The sequence below is a fragment of the Nilaparvata lugens genome, chromosome 4 (genome assembly GCF_014356525.2).
Source record: "Nilaparvata lugens isolate BPH chromosome 4, ASM1435652v1, whole genome shotgun sequence".
Taxonomy (NCBI): domain Eukaryota; kingdom Metazoa; phylum Arthropoda; class Insecta; order Hemiptera; family Delphacidae; genus Nilaparvata; species Nilaparvata lugens.
Window position 1 is genome coordinate 13,197,510 of NC_052507.1, and position 22,470 is coordinate 13,219,979.

The following is a 22,470-nucleotide window of genomic DNA, read 5'->3' on the forward strand; positions in this document are numbered from 1 at the left end:
GTGGTCATGCGATACATAATTTCGATACGAAATTTCAAGAAAAAATGAATGGTGGAAACCGCACATCGATATCTCAAACCGTTCATAAGACATCCACATTATTAATCAATACCTCCTATGTATTTCATTTATGATATGCATGATATTGATTAATAATGTGAATATCTTCTGAACGGTTTGAGATATCGATATGCAGTTTTCGCCATTCATTTTTTTCTTGAAATTTCGTATTGAAATCATGAATTGCATGACCACCTATTTAAAAAAATAAAGAGATGGCGGACCAGATTTTTGAAGTCATAGTAAAGAAGTATTTTCAATTTGAGTAGGATCCCCAATCACACCCAACGTCAAATAACCTTTTTGTGTGAGATATTAAGCCGTTCTCGGACTTTTCACCCACTCTGTATATTGATAACTCTGTAGACGTTAAGACACTTTGTTTTATATAGACTAACTTAGCCTTTTTTATGTAAGCCCTTTTTGGGTCCATCCCGTGGCTCTATTTTGTATGTATATTGTATTGTGAGTATTTTTGGTAAATATATAAATAGCTCACACTTAAATACACACACATTTTTAATCACCTTGAATCAGAGACAAATGAATATAATCTGTAATTTGAGTAGAGTATCCGTTATTCGTTATAGAGTACTCGTTTCTCTATGCTTGAATACACTTTTGTTAAGATACATTTTGGTTGATAAATGTGGAATGAATCTCACTCCTGAATTTTTGCTCATATTTTTTCTCTCTTTTCTTTTCCTACCTTCTTCTCCAATTCTTCCCTTTTCCGCTCCTCTTTACCCTTCATTCCTTACTTTTATACTCTCTACCTGCCTATTACATGGAAAACCATAGTTGGCCAGGTATTTTTCCTTCTTTCTTTCTTTTCAAACACCCCACCATAATGCCTGTTTTTGTATTTAATTAGACATTTATTTATGATTGTGTTTTTTGTATTTTGATTTATTTTATATATATTGTGATGTATATATTGATTTTTTTATTGGAGAGGAGCTTCATCATCCAGACACCAGGGGCGCTTGTTTTTAAGGGTTGTACTGTATAACATAAATTTATGAAAAAATTGGACTTGATTCGGTCATTGATTGAATCGGATCTGTATTTTTTTGGTGTTTAGAAATTTTATATTGTTCTAGTGTGTTAATTTTCTGGATTTTTTGTAGGATATGTAATAATTCAATATTTGTTCGTACATGTTTGAAAATACACTGTTTATCTCTGTCAATTCCACTTTCATTTACTCAATAAGAGAACTGCATTGTCATGTTAAAACCAAGACCTCTTTAGCTGCACTAATGAATCTGTTTACTTGAACATATACGAAATGTTTGTATCTTTTTGTGATTATGTACTATGATACATATATTATTTTTCATCTTTTTGTGATTATGTACCGTGATAAATATATTATTTTTCCGTCTCTTAGTGATATTTTGTATCTTTTCTGTATTTTCTTGTAGTCTGTAGCCTACCGTCACACTGATGTAACTGATGTTTACTTGAACATATACGAAAAGTTTGCAGCGTTTTTGTGATTGTGTCCAGTGGCTATTAGATGTCCTGCATATATGAAATCCACTTGGAGTATATCTGTACACAATAAATATGACAAGAAATCACGAATTAAAAATTCCATCATCATTACTCCGTGGACGTCTAGTCTTCCAGACTTTAGAAAAACATGCCAGAGAAAACTTCATTTTATTTTCATGACAAATAAATTTGAATGTTACCTGCATTCTGGGTAGTTTCCATTGAGCCACTTGACCCCTGGACAAGACAGAAGCAGCTCATCTGAGTTGTCTGCGCAGTCTCTGACGCCATCGCACTTCTTGACCGAGTCCACGCATGCGCCGTATGCACAACGGAACGATCCTTTTGGACATCTGTCAACGTTAAAATCAACATATCCTCAAATTTTCACATAAATCATTTTGTCAATTGCAAAGTTACCTTATTATGGGAATAAAATCATGAATTGTTATACTTCACAACATAGAGTTTTCCCAGGAAATAACTAGTAAGCTCCCCGGGCTGGAGAACTCGCTTAAAATGCCGCTAATATTCTCTAGGTGCGTACAGACTTTTGCGCCACGAACACGCACATTATGGATTTCATCATCATCTTTATGGCTTTATGTTTATTATATCTTTATTCGCACACAAACAGAAAAATGCACTGTAAAAAATTAATTCGGGTTTAGGGTTGATTTGCATGTTATCCCATATCATTATCTTGTACTGTTAATCATTGAACACTCGGCCTCTGCGCTCAGGTTCCTCGAACCTTGCAGGGACTTCCCGTTTTTAATATAGTTAAGCATAATCCTATTTAATGGTATCTCCATTTTTCATTTTATATTGATGTATTTTACTTTTTTATTTCATAACCATTTTTGACATTGTAATTATGTTTTTGGTACGGTAATGGTAATGGTAGCATGGTAATGATAGTAAGTGCACTTACTTGATGTTATGCTTGATGCAAGTGGCTTGCCATTCATCCGATCCATCTCCACAGTTTACTGTTCCATCACAAATGTCAAACTGCTTCACGCAATGGCTGTTTTTACACTCAAATTTCCTACAAAAACATTCAGGAATATTAAAGAAATAGAAGGTTAAAAACAAAACATTATGAGATTGGCGTGAAACTACTGAGATTACTTAGCAATTAGCAAAATGTATAGCTTCAATTGAAATTTTCTGAATGAAAAGAGAGTGCCATATAGGATAGAAACATATAGTGGACGGCGAAGGTAGCTTTTAACTTGTGTGTTAAAGATAATGCATTATTTAAAAGGACAAAACATGTACCAATAGATAGTGGAGCTGTATGTTTTGACATATTTAAATACATGCATTGTTTTCAACACTCTCAAGCTTGAAAGGTATAGCCTACCTTCTCCGCTCCACTATGTTTTGACCATTATCATACCAATAAAACTATAAATATTACTTCTTCCAAGGAAAAACATTTATCTAACTATGTCTATCTAAGTAATCCGATATTCTTTATTGATTAATACAATAATTACATCATCAAAATTATAGGGAGAGAAAAATAAGGTAACCTTGTGATATTCCTTCCCCAAATTTAGATAAGGTTACACATAGTACGGAATAGCTTGTCTTGTAGTTGTTCACTTCACAAAATTTTCAGTCCTTCATTATTTTCAGAAAGTAGGTTTTTGAATTTGGATGCTTCAAAACCAAACATAGAAGAAATATTTCACATTATTATCACTAAAATAAGAAATATACACATATTAAAAAAATAATTTTAAAGAATTTCTTGACCCGACCTTAAAACCCATATAGTGTGAAACCAATAGTCCATCTGCACGAATTTCATCATCTGAACAAGAAAATATTATCATAATTCATATCTCCAATTGAGAATTTCTAAATGATAAGAGAGTGGCAAAATATATAGGATGAAAGCTTATAGTGGAGCAGTGAAGATAGCTTCAAGCTATAATCTGCACGAATTTCCTCACCTGAACAAGAAAATATTATCATAATTCATATCTCCAATTGAGAATTTCTAAATGATAAGAGAGTGGCAAAATATATAGGATGAAAGCTTATAGTGGAGCAGTGAAGATAGCTTCAAGCTTAATATGAAAATAATTCATAAGTATTCAAATATACCAAAACGCACTGGAGCTGTATGTTTTGACCTATCTAAATACATGCATTATCTTCAACACTCTTTAGCTTGAAGCTATACCTTCGCTATACCTTATGTTTTCGCATTACCTTAGCAATGAGACTGTAGATTACTATCTAGTAGGTAGGCCTACTCCCGAAGAGAAATAATTAAAATATCTATCCAAGTAATTTGATATTCTTAGTATGGTGAACAATTTTAGTACCTACATGTTTTCTATATACTACAACTTAATCTTCTACAACAAAGTTTTGAGAATTATGTACGATATTATACAGTGAAAAACTGAGCTGAATCAACAACAACGTAAAAATCAAAGATCAGAAATATTGATAATGGATCCTATTATATTAAGCGAGCAATTTCTGTATACCTGTTTATATTTTTATATCTGGTTATTTTCAAACCTGATTATATGGTTTTTCATGTTCAACGCATCTCGAAAACGGCTCTAACGAGTTTCACGAAATTTGGAACATAGTAGGTTTATGATATGAAAATTCGATTGCACTAGGTTTCATCCTTGGGAAAACTCGCTGAACGACATTAAAAGGATAATTCATCCTTGGCTGAAACAGCTGAGACTTTCGTCGTCTGTGGATGGTAAAAAGTGAGCGAGTGATTCTGTGGAAAATCAAAATATGAGGATTATATGGGCGATTAATTCAAAAAATTGTTTGCTCTATTGAATAAAGAATTTGCATTTGAACATTATATAGGTGATGATGAGTAAGGAGACAATTTGAAAAAACTTTGTTCAGAATTATTTTATTTATAGAGTATTTATAGGTTGAGGGGTATCCTCTCCAAGAAAATACAGTGTGTTTCTAAAATAAGAAAACCAGGACATATGTATATGGATAGGCTATTATCTGGCGTACCAGGTAAAAAATACTCTGATTACTCTCTTACCAACGGAATTTCTGTATTTTTGTAATTTCGGAATTTTTGATCATAATTATTATAAATAAAAAGAAACAACTCACCCTGGACATCTTGATGCCTGTCTTTTATCTCTCTCATTTGTTGAATTTATAGAAGCTGCTATAGAAAATTCTAAAACAGAGAGAAATAATTAATAAATTATTGGCTAATACTGATCGATGAAAATGTAAACTTTGACAAGTGGAATATAGGATATAGGAAATCTGACACTAAATGATTGTGATGCATGCTGTCAATCATAGACTCATAATATTTCTACCTTTATGATATATTTCATTTGTTTCTTGAGCTGTCAATTCATACAGTTACTGTACAAGAGGTGATTATTCTACTGCATTTATTCAATGGAGTTAGATAGAATTTCAATCCTCTATTTTTGTAATTTGATCACAAAGAACCTGCTGATAAATACTTTCATTTCAATCTGGATAGGTAGTGAAATAGATAAGTAAAATACTTTCATTGAAAAAGTGAATAATAATTGTCTTCTCCCGATTAATTATCATTTCAAATGCTTTTCTTAGAAATTGATACAGTATATCAATTGTAACAGGAAAAACAATTTCAATGCGTCAATAATATTGATCAACAGTATTTCAATTCAATACTCTATCTCTATTATGCACGTTGTAAATTATTGAGACAAACCATACTTCTAACTATATGAGTAGCCTACTGTACCTATAAGAAGAAGTTACATACTTCTTACTTTTTCTTTCATCTGCTCTATAAGTTTCATATTTGCAAGGTTTTCTACTACTTTCTATCTTGTTTTCAGTTTTTTCCTAAAACTCAATAGTATATTAGTTATTTATTTTCATGTATTGCTTCTCAAATTGTATGCTCAATGTGCGTTATGAGGGCAATAATGGGATTTAGTTCCTGGTGCCCTCAAATATATATCTTTTCAAATAAATAAATTATTGTATCTTTACAATGATATGTAGATCCTCTCCAAATTCTGTACCGTAAGTGATAGAATATAGATTCTTTACAGACCTAATCTTCCACAAACATACATTTTATTATTTTTCCGTAATTTACTGGTACGGATAATGGGATTTAGTACTTGTATAGTACTTTATACTAGTACTTTTAGTACTTGTTTAGTACTTTATACTTGTACAATGAAAATTTCTGGCACCCAACAGAAATTCTATTACGGAATTGGTTCGGACAAAAAGAAAGAGAAAGATATCTGCTTTGTCAAATGACAGACAAAAATAGCAAACCAATATTGATCAGGTGCTGACTTTATAAGGTGAATCTCATAATAGATATGTTCTTTCCAATAATATGGTTACTTGCAAGGACAAGGGTATAGTAAAGTGTATTATTCATCACGAAAACATTGACAGAGTAATGATATAATAATCTAGGAGGAGCCAACGAATGTCATCAAGGTGTCGCATAGTTTCCATGTTCTCTCAACAGTTCATTTATTTTAACAAGAGGAGTGAATAATCAAGAACTACTGTACAATAGATATGATTGACCACAATCCCAAAGTTTTATTTGTTTTCAATTAATTGGGAGCTGAATTTACTGTAGATTATGACAGTTCAGAGTGGCAAGGTCAATCTACAATGTAAACAAAAACTGAAAGCTATTGTGAAAGGCCAGATAATCGGAAATCAGAGTACCTAATTCTTCATTGAAAATTTAACATATTCGACTCGGATTCTATTATATTATTCAAAAATTCATAACAACGTCGGAATAGCTCCATATATATTTGTATGTTAGTGTTACTTTTCTTTGTAATAACTGCTTCAGCCTTTTATCCCACGTCTGGTTTTAAGATGTTGTCAATTTCTCAATACTGTTTCAGCGAAAATAATGAAAACTCTACTTGTTTGGTAGCAATGAATAAAACTGGACTATGTTTGGAAAAATTCTCAATAACAATCATTTAATAAAAGATTACACGTGGAAGTATGATCGGTTTCGAAAGGTAGAAGATGATTCGAGTTTTCCTTGTACATAATAGGTAATAATTATCAAGATTTCAATACAGGTTTTTGGTATGATTGTACTGCGTCTGAAGGCATGACCTGAGAGGTTTCTCATACTTTTTATAGCAGATTGAAGATTATTATAAGAGAATAATGAAATACGGTACCGTACTGAAAATCTGAAAGTTACAATAATCACATGGACATTACGTTTATGGGGTTAAAAAGATGTGTAACTATTAAAAGTATATTATACAGTTCGCTCATACTTTATAGCAGAAGCAGATTAAAGATTATTATAAGAGAATAATGAAATACGGTACCGTACTGAAAATCTAAAAGTTACAATAATCACATGGACATTACGTTTATGGGGTTAAAAAAAATGTGTAACTATTAAAAGTTTATTATGTAGCTCGCTATTATTCCTCAAACTTCTCTGAAAATACAAATTGTTATTGAAATTAAAATAAAATTGTTATTACAATAATTGTTAATAACTTGAAAATGGACAAAGGCCAAAACTATTAGTTTGAAATGTTTCAAATGGAAGGGTAGTCCATGTTTTTTTTATATTGTTCTCCATAAATTGTTATTAGTATATCTGCTCTTCTAAAAAATAAATACATTAACCAATACATACTTCTATGTAAAAGAAAAATAAATCAAGTTGATGTAAATGAAACACAACTATGAAATAAAATTGAAAAATTGAAGAGTATGAAATATTAGTATAATCATCATAAAGTATCATCCTAATTGTATCATCATAAAGTATTTGAGTATTTTTCTTAATAATGACAGAATACTTTAACTAGAAAAATAAATAAATTTGGATGATTATTCCTAGTTTTTGAAATATTATATTGGGATAAATTTTGGTAGCCTACTTGAGAAATCAACAATTTATTCCCACTTCACAATAATAAACTATGGAAATACTCTACTCTTTTCCTCATTTCCTCCAATCTTGGAAATTAACACTGTATCAAATTCCACTGAAACGGTACAGTAATACAGGACTAGATGTTGTCATCACATTTATCATCATTCAAATCTCAATCTTATTTATTCACACACACAATATATAAATATAAAATATCGTAGGGGTTCGGTGAAGAGGTCAAGATTAATCAAACATCAACGCAGAGATCGTCTGCTTTTTGCACAGTTGTCTGCTTATGAACTAAAACCGGTTGATTCGCGTTTCTACTGTATTGACACGGATAACACGGCTAAATCCTACCTTGAACTAGAAGTATTGAAACGGCTGCGATAAGTATATTTCTCCCACAAAACATTACACGCACTTGTATGGCACTAGATAGAATATATTGTTGTATTGTTGATAATATATGCTGGATAACACTACATGGATTCAGTTGGTTAATACTGGGGAGCGAGCGCCCATACAGGCAAAGGCACTTGGACACTGCTGGTCAGTAATTCGCTCTTTTGATAGTCTGATCGTGGACTAGTGAAGCGGTCTGTCTTTTCCCTCTCCCACCAGTTTCCTCCATCTGCTTTGCGGAATAGAATGAGAGGGAAGGCGAAGAAGATCAAAATCTTCTTGCTTACTCTATTACCATCAAAATTATACCACAACTCCCATCTGGAAATTGCATCTCCAAAAGGTGAATAATATTATTTTTAAACTACTTCTTAAAAGATGTTCAAGAAGACGGAGTATTGAGACTTCTTAAACGTCTGTCGATTACTCATGCTATCATATTATGATTGTGGTATTTTGTACAATGAACGAATAAATAAATAAACTTATTAGTGAGATAAAAAAACTTGATAATGGTATAATACTGTTTAGCTGAAACATGTTGTGACTAAATAATTTTGAAAGGGTACTGAGATTTATATTTTAATTTATATCCAAGAGTAGCCCTAAAGGAAAAACTATTAGTGATAATCATATTATAAAGTCAATTAAAATGATAGAAGGCATAGTTACCAGTTTTCTATTTTCCACCGCCTTCTATAGTAGATTGAAGTCATCCTGGTATTATATGATGAAATATTGATTGTTGATTGTTAGGCTAATTATACCTCAAATATATTATATTCACTGGTAAAATATATAATAGTTTCATTATTTAACCTTAGTTATCAATATTATATAATACATTTTTATAATTGAGATGAAATACTCTGATAGATAGTTCATCATATTTCTTCATAGAAACATCGGTGCGGAAACATAGTGACATCGATGCGGAGTTGGAAAAAGATAGAACTATCTGCTTTGTCTATGACAAACAAGGATAAAGAAGAAGAGCAGAATATTTTATTAAAATAGTTGTTAAATTTTGTTAATATTGTATCTTTTTTCCAATAAATTGAAATTGATAGCAAACCAATGTTAACCAATGTTAACCAGTTTCAATAATAATGTGGAAAAAATAATGATTTTTCCACATTGATATTGATATTATATTATAATTTTATTAAATATATTGATACTTCAGTCAGGACTTTCCACATAAAAAAGTATATATTTACAAATACGAATACTGATTACGGAAAATCAACATAATATAACTTTAAAAAATTGACTTCCTGATAGATACACACAAGAAAATCTTCAGTTCATTTTCAATAGGATGAACATTTTCGTTTGATTATTTTTATGAAATAAGCGAAATGACAGAGGATCTTGTTGAAACTAGTAGGCCTACCGTATGCATCTTGCAAAAATATTTGAAATGGCATGAAATTCATTCTTACGACAAAATACATTCGGTTTAGAAGCTATTCAGATTTGTTGTAGGTAATAGACTAAGAGTTTTGATATGTTTCAGATTTGACGAAGTTATAAATGAGATTGATTCTATATTAATGAGCCGACCAGGAACGAGCTGCTAGGGTAACGCATGTGATGTTATCATTCTTCCTGTTGTAGGATTTTATGCAGAAAATAGCTGGCTTGGGATCTAACGCTCATAACCGGTTCTCTCATCCTATGTTCTACACATGCAAAGGTACACCTACCGGTACTCATAACTTTTAGTTGATACAGAAAAAAATCAAACAAAGACGTAGTTAATAATAATTATTGGAGGAAGACGCTCAAACCTCACAACGTTTTTGATCGACTTGAGATGTACGCCAATAAAAACTGCTCATAAACGCATGAAAACAATAATAGTTTGAAGAAATTACTTCAAATTACATTTGAAGAAATGCCATCACGCTATCACCTACGCTCGCTTCTCTAGAAGTGCGTTCTTCAGGACTATTCAAAGCCTGGCATTTATAAAATTTATATAAATTTATTCATTTATCAACTACATCGTGTACAAATAGATACTCAACTTGAGGAAAGGCAAAAGAGGCTCAAGCCCAAAACTAATGTAAATCAATGTCACTTTAACCTTTTTCCAATGTATACTATACAATCGAATTTCTTGAATCGGAAGAATGCAGAATTATTCATTAAAATAATTTGATAAATTCTGTGAAATTATTTCATTTATACAAAATATCATCTTCAGAATATCATGTGTTGTAAAATCATTTACAACAATTTTTATTTGAACAAAAATTGTATGGCCTTTTATTATTTATTTATAATAATCAAATATCGATCACTAGTGGATCAACAACAATGTAACATTGTTGTCATCTAATTTATTTAATAGAATGAATTATTATAAAAGCAATTGATAGATTGCTTTCTTATGAGAGAAACAAATGATCAAGCACTTGAAATTTCAATTAATATTGGAATAAATAAGTTTTTTCACCTCCTGAAAAATCAGGTTTTTTATTACTTATCTGCTTGTGTCCTAACACACTGGGTATGATAAGGTAGAATTTAGTTTGTATATAGCAATAGATTATAATATTCTACTACCGCATTTTAAGTTAAGAATGTCAATAAAATGTTAGATCCTTCTAAAAAAAGTAAATTCGTATGGCTTTTGTTGGTGGTCCCACCGCCTGAATATATAATTTAAGCCGTTAATGGGCCTTACGACTGTCGTACTTCAGCCGGGACCGACAGTTTAAAGTTTAGATCCTTCTAATAGAATAGAAAGAAAAATATGCCCAACAGTATATAATGATATAGTTTTAAATGTTGACTGCTGTGTTATTCTTGTCGATGCGATCTCAAGGGCCTTCAACAATAAAATGATTTTATTGCTCACTGAGGAAAGTTATGAGAGCTCGAGTACTTGTCCATCAAAAAAAAGAAAACTATATCAGAACTACCTACATTTCACAATAGGTGTATATCATTATTTTTAAGCTTCAAACAAAATACAATATTATATAAAATAATACTTTAGAAAGTTGAAATTAACGATAGGATAGAGAATGTTATATTCAGATAAAATATCATATAAAATACTTTATACTTTTTAGTTCACATTAACGATAGAGTATATAATAAAAAAACATATTCAGTAAAATATTGGAACATATGAAAAATTGAAAAAACAATATAAAAAATTGTAGTACCCTTTATTAAAAACTTTAAAATATTTTAACGACTAGTTTTGATCATAGGTCATTTTCAAGTTAAAATGTGGAAAATAAACAAGTTGATACAAGTTTTGAATATTGTTTTTGTTGATTTGAAAACAAAAGTAGCCCATATAAGTGGAGTGATTTTATGGAACATATATTTTTGTTGAGGATTTCAGAGTTTATTTTATATTAGTATCAGTGACCGGTTCAGTAAAAATATTATTTCCATGAGTTGTAAATGGGAGTATTCACACTCAGCCGGCCAAGCAAGTATGAATAGTCCCATTAGAGCGTATTTGAATGATATTATTACTGTACTTGACACATTAAATGATACTTATATGTAGGAATGCACCTTTACTTGACGAGAGACGCCCAAAAAAATGGGTCTCATTGTGAATGTATTACATTGAGGATTAATTTCTCACTACAATTATCATTCTTCACTAATTGAGTGGAAAGAACACCCACTTCTTCACTATTATACTGCCTGTTCCTTAAAGAAATCAATAATCAATTTAGCTAATTTGAAGCTACCTATTTAATTGATGCTCAAACAATCAATCAATGTAATTAGGTCACTACATTGAATTAGGTACTAGTTTTTCAGTTCAGTATTCGAGTACAGTTTCCAGGTTTGAAATGGCTCAGCAGCCCTTATTCTTGAGCTCAAACTCAAATTTCGAGTCATCTGTTAGACCGATCTATATTTTTAGCAGAATCCTGGGATTGGCACCATTCAATCTGCCCTCTTATAAGATTTCCTACAAAGATGGCGTTTATTCATTGATTCTAGCCAGCCTTGTTATCTATGATGTCGTGCATAGAATGAAAATTAAAAATTTTGATACATTGCCAAAAATTGGGAAGATTCTGATAACAATTGAACAGTTCAATATTTGTGTTAATGCTGTAATTTGTTGGATTCTAGCATTTTTGAGATTCGGCAGAATGTCTGTCAGTCTGAGAGGATTTCTAGAAGCTGAAAAGCTTATCGGAAAATTGAAAATTTCTCTCCCACATGCATTATATTTGAAACATCAGAAAATTCATATTTTTGTTGTAATAATGACAATTTTGATCAAATTTTTTCTCGAGTTTTTCATAGACGATGGCATACATTTCGGATTCTTGGTAGTGAATCTAGTAAACTATATAGTTCTGCTTCAGTTTATAGATATTGTACTGCTGTATCGATCGTATTTCAAAATTCTGAATGACCAGTTGAATCATTTGAAAAATAACAACATATCTTTCCAAATCCCTCGACACCATACCACACTGAATGAGAACCTACTGAAGACAAATTTCATCGCCGATGTGACGGGTCCTTGTAAGAACGTAGCTATCTACAGATTGAGAATCATACGAGAAACTCATAGATTTTTGTACAGTTTACAAACTGAGTTTTCGGCTTTCTTCTCTTTCCAACTGCTGTGTAGTATATCTAGTATATTTGTATCTATAATACAGAATCTGTATTTTTTCGCACTTTTTGCTTTCGGGGTGCTGGCAATGTACAATCCACGTTTCTGGATGAGTATGGTGAACGCTCTGCTTACAGCATTATTGAATTTTGTCATTTTGGTAATATTGGTTCAAGTTTGTACCATCACAAGTGAAGAGGTGAGTTTTTTTTTGTTCAAAAATCAAAATCAAATCAATTTATTGCCACAGACACTTTACGATTCGTATCGGCCACGTCAATATTACATATGTTTATCAGTGTCAATGTTCAACGTCAATGTTCGATTACCAACTATTTAAAATGTTGTTTGGAGAAAAACCTTGGTTAACCCTTGGTTTAGGCTGTGCAAAGGCTAGAAATAAACTTTCTACTCGTGATATTTTTCAAAGTTTTTCGATTTTTATATCATCAAGCTATCGAAATAAAAAAGCTTTCTCAGGAAATTTTTTTTCTGATCATTACTTTTTGAGATGTGAGCGCCTTAAGTTTAAATTTTTGGGACAGAACATTTCAAATTCGGTAAGAGATAAATCCATGAGATTTAGAGGATAGATTCTTCATGGTATTGTTGATATAGTAAAACAAAAATTTTCTGAAAATATCATTTTTTAAGGTAGTTATTCAATTTACGAAGAATAACCAAAAATAACTTTTAGTTGAGTTATTTTTGGTAAATTGAATAAATTTTTCAAAAATTTTCGCTTTACTAGATCAAAAATACCATGAAGAATCCATCCTTTAAATCTCATGTATTTATATCTATTTCGGTACACCGGTACCGAATTTGAAATGTTCTGTCCCAAAAATTCAAACTTCAGGCGCTCATATCTCAAAAAGTAATGATCGGAAAAATGTTTTCATGAGAAAACTTTTTAATTTTGATAGCTTGATGATAAACAAATCGAAAAACTTTGAAAAAAATATCACGAGTAGAAAGTTTATTTCTAGCCTTTGCACAGCCTTAACGTTGTTTGGAGAGAAAAACTACTTGAAAATTAACAAATGATTCAAATTATTATAAGATAACAATTACCTACTTAGAGTATTCTTCCTCCCCATTCAATATAAGTTTTATAAATTCGCCAATATGTATATTACAGTATATCTCCTAAAAATGACATTGAAAGTCCCATTACTCTGAATATTAGCCTATATCTCCCAAAAATTGAATAGAAAGTATTATTACTTTGAATATTATATCTCCTAAAAATGACATTGGAAGTATTATTACTTTGAATCATTCCAAGTGATGGAATTATTGTGACAGTAAATTGCAAAAAAAGAACTCATTTTTATACATTCAATTTCAAACGTTTAAGGGTTCGAGCACATAATTTATACTGTTTCCTTGAAATATAGATAGCTAGGTAGCTAATGTCCTATTGAATTCCATGTTTTTATACATTCAATTTCAATCGTTTAACGGTTTAAGCAAATAATACACTGTTTCCTTAAAATATAGATAACTAGGTATCTAATGTCCTATTAAATTCAATGTTTTTATACCCTTCATTTTCAAACGTTTGAGAGTTTAAGCACATAATATCATGTTTCCTTAAAATATAGATAACTAGGTAACTAATGTCCTATCAAATTGATTTATGAATTTTAGCGGCTATTCAAACTAAAAAATATATATTCAAAATTATTTTCAAACTGCATCAACATTTATAATCGAAAATGTCAAATTTGAAGCAGGCTTCTACATTATTGCCACTGCTAAGAATAAATCTGATAATTTGGCTGCATTGCTTAGGTTGAATATCGATAATCGATTGTGGTAAATTATTAAATGTTCATAAACTAAAACAGTATGGAGAGTCTTAGTGAATGGGAAAATTGACAGGAAATCTAAAGAAGTAGTTCACTTATCCTGTCATATGCTCATCTCTCAACAATTTTTGAATATTAAATTTTCTATGATAATAAAAATATTGATTTAATTGATTGCAACAGGTAAGCAACACAAGTATCCTGGTGCACGCTCTTCTTAATAATGAAGACACAAATTCTGATTTGAACGAAGATGTGAGTACTGTGCCTTCTATATTATAAGAGATGATAGATAAAAATATGCACGTTTATATGCTTATTTGATTTTGCCATCAAATGTAGTCAAAATTTGAGAATTGAATTCCAAGAAAACTGTCAGATTTAAAACCTTAAAAAATGTATGCATCTTGAAGCCCGAATTTTTCTTTCTAGATTTTTCACAATAATTATTGATAAAATTTCACAATTTTCAGCAGATGATTCCCCTTTATTCAGAAAACAGAGAAAATTATCGTAATTAACAAGGATAATCAATCAATCTATATATATAAAAGCGAAATGGCACTCACTCACTCACTCACTCACTCACTCGCAGAACTAAAAATCTACCGGACCAAAAACGTTCAAATTTGGTGGGTATGTTCAGTTGGCCCTTTAGAGGCGCACTAAGAAATCTTTTGGCAATATTTTAACTCTAAGGGTTGTTTTTAAGGGTTAAAGTTCGTCTTTTAGCATGTATATTCTTCTTCTCCCAATCTCTTAATTATAATTGAAATTCCATATCATATGTTACTATAGAACTATAATCTAGATAGAGTACCTCTTCAAAACAGTTGTTAACTGGCAACTAAATTAATAATTTTGTCAGGTTGGCATTAAGTTGAGTTGACTTTGTTAGGTTGGCACCAAGTTGAAGATTTAAATGCATTTATCGCGGAAAAATTGATTGGGCACTGCTACTTCAATCCTGGGAATATTATATTACTAGCCGTCAGGCTCGCTTCGCTCGCCATATCCGTTTAGTCTGGACCCCGACTGGATCGTCCTAACATATGATAAAAATGCTCAAATGAAAAATGCAGGCGAGCGAAGCGAGCCTGCTGATCTCATCCTTGGACGATCCAGTCGGGGGTCCAGGGGGCGGAGCCCCCTGGCTAGACGGATACGGCGAGCGAAGCGAGCCTGACGGCTAGTATAAGATAAAATATACCCAGATAACTTGAATCATAGCTATATAGGTACGCACTATTACACGTAGTACTGGTAAAAGGGATATTTTATGGTGTTGACGAGTTTTTTGATAATGGAACTTAATATAAGAAAACAATAATAAGATAACTTACCATAATATAAGATAATTAGGAACAATAATATAAGAAAACTTACCAATACCAATTTTATATTCATACATGATTGATGTAGTGGTCTACATTTATATATTTTGTTTGACGATACACTATTTGATACAATTAACGTTTTGTACAACAATGTGTAAATAAATAATTTGATTTAAATGATTTATTGAAGGCGGTGGAAAAGGAAAAATGACAATCTATATCATTTCCATTGACTCTATAGTATCTCACTATAGATAATTACATTGTGATTATTCAAAAAAGATTGATACAAGCCAAAAATTTAGTTTCAAATAAAAATGTTAATAGCAAGTATAACTATTATAACTACGCCTATATACGATTGAAGTCCTTTTACAATTTAGTGCCGGTTGCACAGCAGCCGGTTAAATTTCAACCGTGATTGATTCCACGAGAACCAATCAGAGAAGCCGTATTTCAAAAACGCCTTCTTTGATTAGTTCTTGTGAAATTAATCACAGTTAAAATTTAACCGGCTGTTGTGCAACCGGCGCGATAGAGTGTTTAATCTACTTAATAATATTTTAACAAAGCTTCACGTTAAATTTGCATGTTTGTTTTACTCATTTTCAGTTACTGTTATTCTCAAACCAACTGAGTCATGAAAAAGTTGTATTTACTGCGTGCGGATTTTTCAACTTGGATTTCACCCTTATAAACACAGTAAGTATCAAGCAGCATAACAAATGTGCAAAGAATGAAGATTAGAATATTAGAGTGATCTTAAGTTGAGGAGAATGAAGATCTTTCCCTCCAACACTTCTCAAGTATCGGAGGAGAAAATTACAAAATCCTATTATATTAAGCGAGAAATTTCTGTATATCTGTTTATATTTTTATAACTGGTTATCTGGTTATTTATGTTCAACGGATCTCGAAAACGGCTCTAACGATTTTCACGAAATTTGGAACATAGTAGGTTTATGATACATAGTAGGTTATTCGATTGAACTAGGTCTCATCCTTATTAATAATAAACTATTCAAGACTACCTTCACTAAAGTGTTGTGTTATTGGTTTCAGGTGTTTGGTGCAGTTTCAACTTATATGATCATCCTCATCCAATTCCAGATAACATCATAGGTGTAGCTAAATATTTAAATGCACAAACAAAGCTTCAAGGTTTTAATTTATAGCTGCATCATAATTATATGAGGAAAAGTGGTAATTTTGGCATCTTAAATATTATATGATCATCCTTATAAAATTTCAGATAACATCATAAGTGATAGCCAAATAATCAGATGCACAGATAAAATTTAAAGTTCTAATTTACAGCTTCATAAAAATTACATGAGAAAAACTGGTCGCATTTTGTCATCTTTAAATGAAAGCTCAAATGAGAAATGGATAATAAAAGTTTAAGAGCATGAATCTATTTGGATATATTAATTCAAACCCATACACAAATTAGCAGATTATTAACTGATAAATGCTAAGGAATTGTTACTACAGTATTAGTCAACTACTCAGAGATAATAATAAATTATTACTAGTGTATTATTATAAAACTTTAAAGTGAGAAAACACTCACATTCTTTTGGGTGGCGACGCGAAAGTTTCTGTTTGGTTTGAGAATGTGCAACACCAGCACGAAACGCGTCGCCACACCAAAGAATGTGAGCGTTTTTTTCACTTAAAAGTTTTATAAGAATACACTAGTAATAATTCCAGTGAAAAAAAGATGGATAACCAACAACGAATAAATTATTGCTGACGAATGAATAATTTGAGTGAAATTATAGTGATCAAGGAATGTTTTTTTTGTGATAGTGATGGTTTTGAATTCATATGCAGTAATGGAAAAAAACCCGGGAGTATCTAATAAAGCGATCCTCCTTATTAACTGGAGGAAAGCTTTTATAGTCATGATGACTAAGTAGAAACTAATCCAGTTGATGGACATCAACGAAAGACAAGATAAATCAACAATATACAATCCAACAATCAGGAACCAACTTACCTCACATAAATTCTTGCTCATTGCAGTCTCTTTAGACTAGGTGTTTTCTACAGATTACAAATCTCAAGTCTTCATCACAGTTTAGTGTTTAGATCAGTGAACGTGCTGATTGAATGTTTGGTGTGCCAAAATCTAATATTGGTGGAATTCATGATCAACACCTCTCATATTGAACATCTCTCTTCTTATGTTCTCATGATGAGTACTTGAGTAGTGACTTTTTATATGTAGTGAACATCGTTGTTGAATTTGGAGGTGAGAACAGCAGTGCATCTCTCATGATTGAATAAAGGAGTCACGTCGGTACCTAAAAAAAAAACAGTTACAGAAAAAGAAAAATAGTAGCCCACTCTGGAGCAATACAGGATGTTGAAATAACAATAAATATTCAATAGTGATAGAGAAATATTCAACTTATTCATATACTGATGTGTTTTCTAGTTTTATCTTAAAGAGACACTGATCAGTAAAGTAAGCCTATCGGTACTTGTTGTGCACATGAAGTCTTAATCGATACAACTTCTGATGAAATCATTATTTTTCAATTAGACTTCACCTCTAATTTAAAAGCTCCGCCCTGCTCTGCCCCACAGAAACTCCAATAAGAGTCATCATTTTCCATTTGGTTATCTTCATAAAAGAGGAAGAAAAACCAAATCAATAAAACTCCTGACTATGCAAAGTTTTGAAACAACAGCTCCACTATATAATTTATAGAATAATGAAAATAATGCTGGTAGCTAAAGTCTAGGATTTCCAATATAGTAATGAGGCCAAAGAATGACCATAATGTAACTTTACATTCTGAAAAAGTCAAAGTAGCACAATTCTAGATAGGTAGTACTGTATCAGTCAGAATTAAATTAAATTATGTAGTTTTAACAAATTTACAATAATAAAAATGTATTGTATGTTTAGCCTACTTATTGACATACTTTCAGGTTTATGTTTCTCTGGAATGAACAATGAGGGAATGTCACATCCATGGATGTCACCTCCATAAATAGCCCATTCCATGGGGGTGACTTGAAATCCAATAAAATTATGTATTTTCAAGAAATTTACAAAAATCAAACTTGTATGTTTACTTATTGACATACTTTGAGGGTTATATTTCTCTGGAATGAACAATAAGGAAATGTCACCTCCATGTATAAACCATTCCATGGAGGTGAGTAAATCTCCATGTAGGTGACTTAGAATTCAATAGAATTATGAAGTTTTAACACATTTACAATAAACAAAATTGCATGTCATCTTCTTAACATACATTGAGGGTTATGTTTCCCTGGAATGTACAAAGAGGAATGTCACCTCCATGGATGTCAACTCCATGGATAATCCATTCCATGGAGATTCAGTCACCTCCATGGAGGTGACTCAGAATTCTATAAAATTATGTACTTTAAACAAATTTACAAAAATCAAAATTGTATGTTTACTTATTGACATACTTTGAGGGTTATATTTCTCTGGAATGAACAATGAGGAAATGTCACCTCCATGGAAGTCACCTTCATGGATAACCCATTCCATGGAGTTGACTGAATCTCCATGGAGGTGACTTGGAATTCAAAAAAATTATGTAGTTTTAACAAATTTATAATAATCAAAATTGTATGTTCATTTATTAACATATTATAACTTTGAGAGTTATGTTTCTCTGGAATGAACAATGAGGGAATGTCACCTCCATGGATGGATAACCCATTCCATGGATGATGTGACTAGATCTCCATGGAGGTGACTTTGAATTAGGGATGTCTATCCCGGGATCCCGAATCCCCGGATCCTGGTCCATTTTTGATACCTAACAATTCCGGGATTTTTCAGCATCAATACCGGGATTTACGGGATGAGAAAACCTGAAATTGTGAATCGTATTTTTACAAAAACAATTCAATATAGAATTTTACGGTGATAAATATGAGTTTTGCATAACTAATTTTATTAGTCCAAGTGTTTGACTAATTTATTCTACAGACACAGCCTACAGTTTCATATACATAATATAGCCTACTGTACTCTTCACTGGCTAAATAGAATTCACATTATTGGTTCGCATCATTTGCAGAATGGTTTTTGATAGGTTGTTACGGTACGTTTGTTGCCTCTTCGTTTGTTTCTGTCTACACAGCACCACAATTACTAGTTTAGACGGCGCAATATTTGCAATAGTGCTGATGTCATTTCCTTAAAATACACTCAGACTTTGAAAATACTTCAAAAATCATAAATAAACAAGCACCATCTATTCACTCTCTTTCTAATTATTCCTATTCTCTTCTCTTCTCCCCTCTTCTCTATCATGAGTAGAATATCTTGTACCTAGAAATAAATATAGTTGACTCTACAAAATTTCATTTAGTAGTGGTTCAGCTTTTAAAATTAATTACTCCTAATCTTGAAAACAATTATAGAAATAGAATGTTTAATGTTAATATTATTCCTAAGTATTTTTTCATTTCAATAATATTCTCTCCCTCTTTAATGAGCCCTTTTTCATCTCCACACACTATTACTGAACATGTAATTAAGGAGGAACAAATGCAAATTGCATGAAAATGATTTTTGCCAATCCCGGGATCCCGGGATTGATATTGGATAATCCCGAAATATCGGGATTGGAAATCAGTCCCGGGATTGACATTCCTAACTGTATCGCAAACTTCAGAACAGAAAAACCTCTAAATGCTCAACCTGCAACAGACTACCTCTATATGACCTCACACCAGGGTAATCCCTAGAATCCGTGGAGCAAAATCATTAATCTATTCTAATTTCTGGGGCTCAATATAATATAAATATAGGCTTTTTTTCTCATTGAGAAGGGAAGTGTTCTTCATCAGAGAACCAGTGTGATGCAAAAACACAGGTCTCCAACGTAACTGCCGTACGTACTTCAAGCAGAGTATCATACTATAGGGAATAGATTGGTTATTCTATTTATAACAGGTTGGTAACACGTATCTCATTCACTCTAGCTATGTCATAAACTGAGATACTGGTAACAGAAATCAGAGGCCCCAGGACATACCTGTGGTACATGCGTACATCACTGTCAACACTGTTTCTGATTTGAGACACTATACCATCAGCCAGTACAGCCTGTGTTTTCGCCTCTACAAGTGAGACTGAATCTGGTTAAAAGGAGATCCATCAGGGACCTCAAGCTCATTCTACAGAATAGGTAGTATGATGAAGCATGTCAAATACCTTGCTGAGGTCACATAATGTGAGATCGAAAATAGTGTACCCAACCTAACCTTGATCCTCTAATATACCTTGCAAAGCAGGAAATTAATTGAGAACTCAGTCAATATCATGCAGTAAGTTTAGAGGCAACCTCGCCTCCTTAACTGCTGACTACTGGTACAGCCTCTCCAGGCTCATTTAAATTGAGGTTGCTTTCCATGACGAAACACTATATAATAGCTTTGTTGTAGTTCTGACATTGTGTTACTTGTAAATATTTGAAAAACACTTACTTTTGTTGTAGTATTGAGAATTGAGGTTGTTGTAGCATTTCACTCCTGAAGAGGAGTTTCATCAGCCTCTACAACAAAAGTAAGTGTTTTTTCAAATATTTACAAGTAACACAGTAGTCAAAACTACGACAGTCATTTAAATTCTAATTGAAAATGAAAGTTTTTCAGTAACAGAAGACTATTTTGTAACACAGTCGATTGCTTTCAAAGACTTATGTGTAAACGCTCATGCCCTCATGAGTGTATAACTGAAGAATGTTGAAGTGACAAATAACCTAGATACATTTGGACATTGTAAAAATTAGAATTGGAACAGTTTTGAGCGTGAGCCTGTGTGGTGCTTTTCAATAAGTTGTGTGATTCTGAATGATTAAATAAATGTCCATCATTGAAGTGGATTCCATCGTGACAGTATCAGAATCTGAGACCGCTTCAGTGAAAACGTTCTTTACAGTTCCAAATTCGTAACTAAGTTTACTTGCTTGGCCGGGCTGAGTGAGAATAGTCCTATTAATGATTAAAGCAGGACATGAGCTCTGATTACGGTAACTCATAAGTGGGAATCCACTTATTACTGAGCATTAGGCTCTGTTAACGCCCAGCAGTTAGGAGTTAGGACAAATCTTGTCTGGATGACAGATACGTAACGTTATTGAAATGTCCAAGACAATATTGTAGACCAAGTGCTGGTCTTAACCAATAAATTATGCTTGTTTCTTGATTTATTCCTGTTTCTTGGTCTTATCCTTATTATTGTAGCCACATCGACAAGAATGTTAAGTCAAGCATCAAATCTGATAGGTTCCTTATTAGTTAGCATTTAATGAGGTTTAGGAGATTATACCTTCGATTAAAAATTTAAGAAAAAAGCAAAAAGGAGATAGCTTTTCGTCATAAGACATTTTCTTCACAATGCAGAAACAAAGAAGCATTTAATCTGTATCTGTAAGCTATCTTTAACCAAATAGGCTAACAAATTGTAAACTAAATCTAAATACAATACCCAACTTATATGAAAAGCGTTACCGTAGTCTGTTGTTGACGTGAAATCATTCTCGAACTACTTTGAATATTTGTTCAATATTAACATTCAGCAAGCTATAAACTAATCAATAAGCAATATCAAAGAGGATGAAAATACAATTCTATTCGACAATAATGCGATAATCAACAATAATAACCTCACCTAGATCCATCAGTTGAAGTTGAAGTTGAAGCAGCAGGCGCCAGACAGCTGAGTTCATGTTCTTAAAGTCACGTGATTATTCTTGACTTTCCTAGTTGATGGAACTCTCACCAGTAGCACTGTACGTGAGTATG

The 22,470-nt window shown here is 32.0% G+C and overlaps 2 protein-coding genes across 5 annotated transcripts in view; one reads left to right on the plus strand and one right to left on the minus strand.

The window, feature by feature from the left end:
- The window catches only part of LOC111050851 (modular serine protease), a 38,233-nt gene extending 30,162 nt beyond the window's left edge, over positions 1-8,071 (minus strand). For both annotated transcript variants that reach the window (XM_039426680.1, XM_039426681.1), the window contains exons 1-4: positions 7,847-8,071; positions 4,687-4,756; positions 2,495-2,611; positions 1,761-1,913 (exon numbers count right to left, since the gene is read on the minus strand). In XM_039426680.1, coding sequence (XP_039282614.1) covers positions 1,761-1,913; positions 2,495-2,611; positions 4,687-4,756; positions 7,847-7,901 — 395 coding nt within the window. In that variant the 5' untranslated portion in view covers positions 7,902-8,071. The remainder of the gene's footprint in view (positions 1-1,760; positions 1,914-2,494; positions 2,612-4,686; positions 4,757-7,846) is intronic.
- On the plus strand, positions 8,010-17,073 carry LOC111050852 (putative gustatory receptor 28a). 3 transcript variants are annotated; one of them, XR_005571153.1, is made up of 5 exons: positions 8,010-8,234; positions 9,411-9,590; positions 14,507-14,578; positions 16,273-16,362; positions 16,723-17,073. XR_005571153.1 is itself a non-coding variant. In XM_022337225.2 (4 exons), the coding sequence occupies exons 1-4, from the start codon at positions 12,151-12,153 to the stop codon at positions 16,780-16,782; spliced, it is 780 nt and encodes a 259-aa protein (XP_022192917.2). In that variant the 5' UTR covers positions 12,035-12,150; the 3' UTR covers positions 16,783-17,070. The 3 variants fall into 3 exon arrangements, 2 of the variants coding, with proteins under 2 accessions (XP_022192917.2, XP_039282616.1); XM_022337225.2 differs by lacking the exons at positions 8,010-8,234; positions 9,411-9,590 and adding an exon at positions 12,035-12,708 and having other exon boundaries at positions 16,723-17,070; XM_039426682.1 differs by lacking the exons at positions 8,010-8,234; positions 9,411-9,590; positions 14,507-14,578 and adding an exon at positions 12,035-12,708 and having other exon boundaries at positions 16,723-17,027.
- Positions 17,074-22,470: the final 5,397 nt, after the last annotated feature.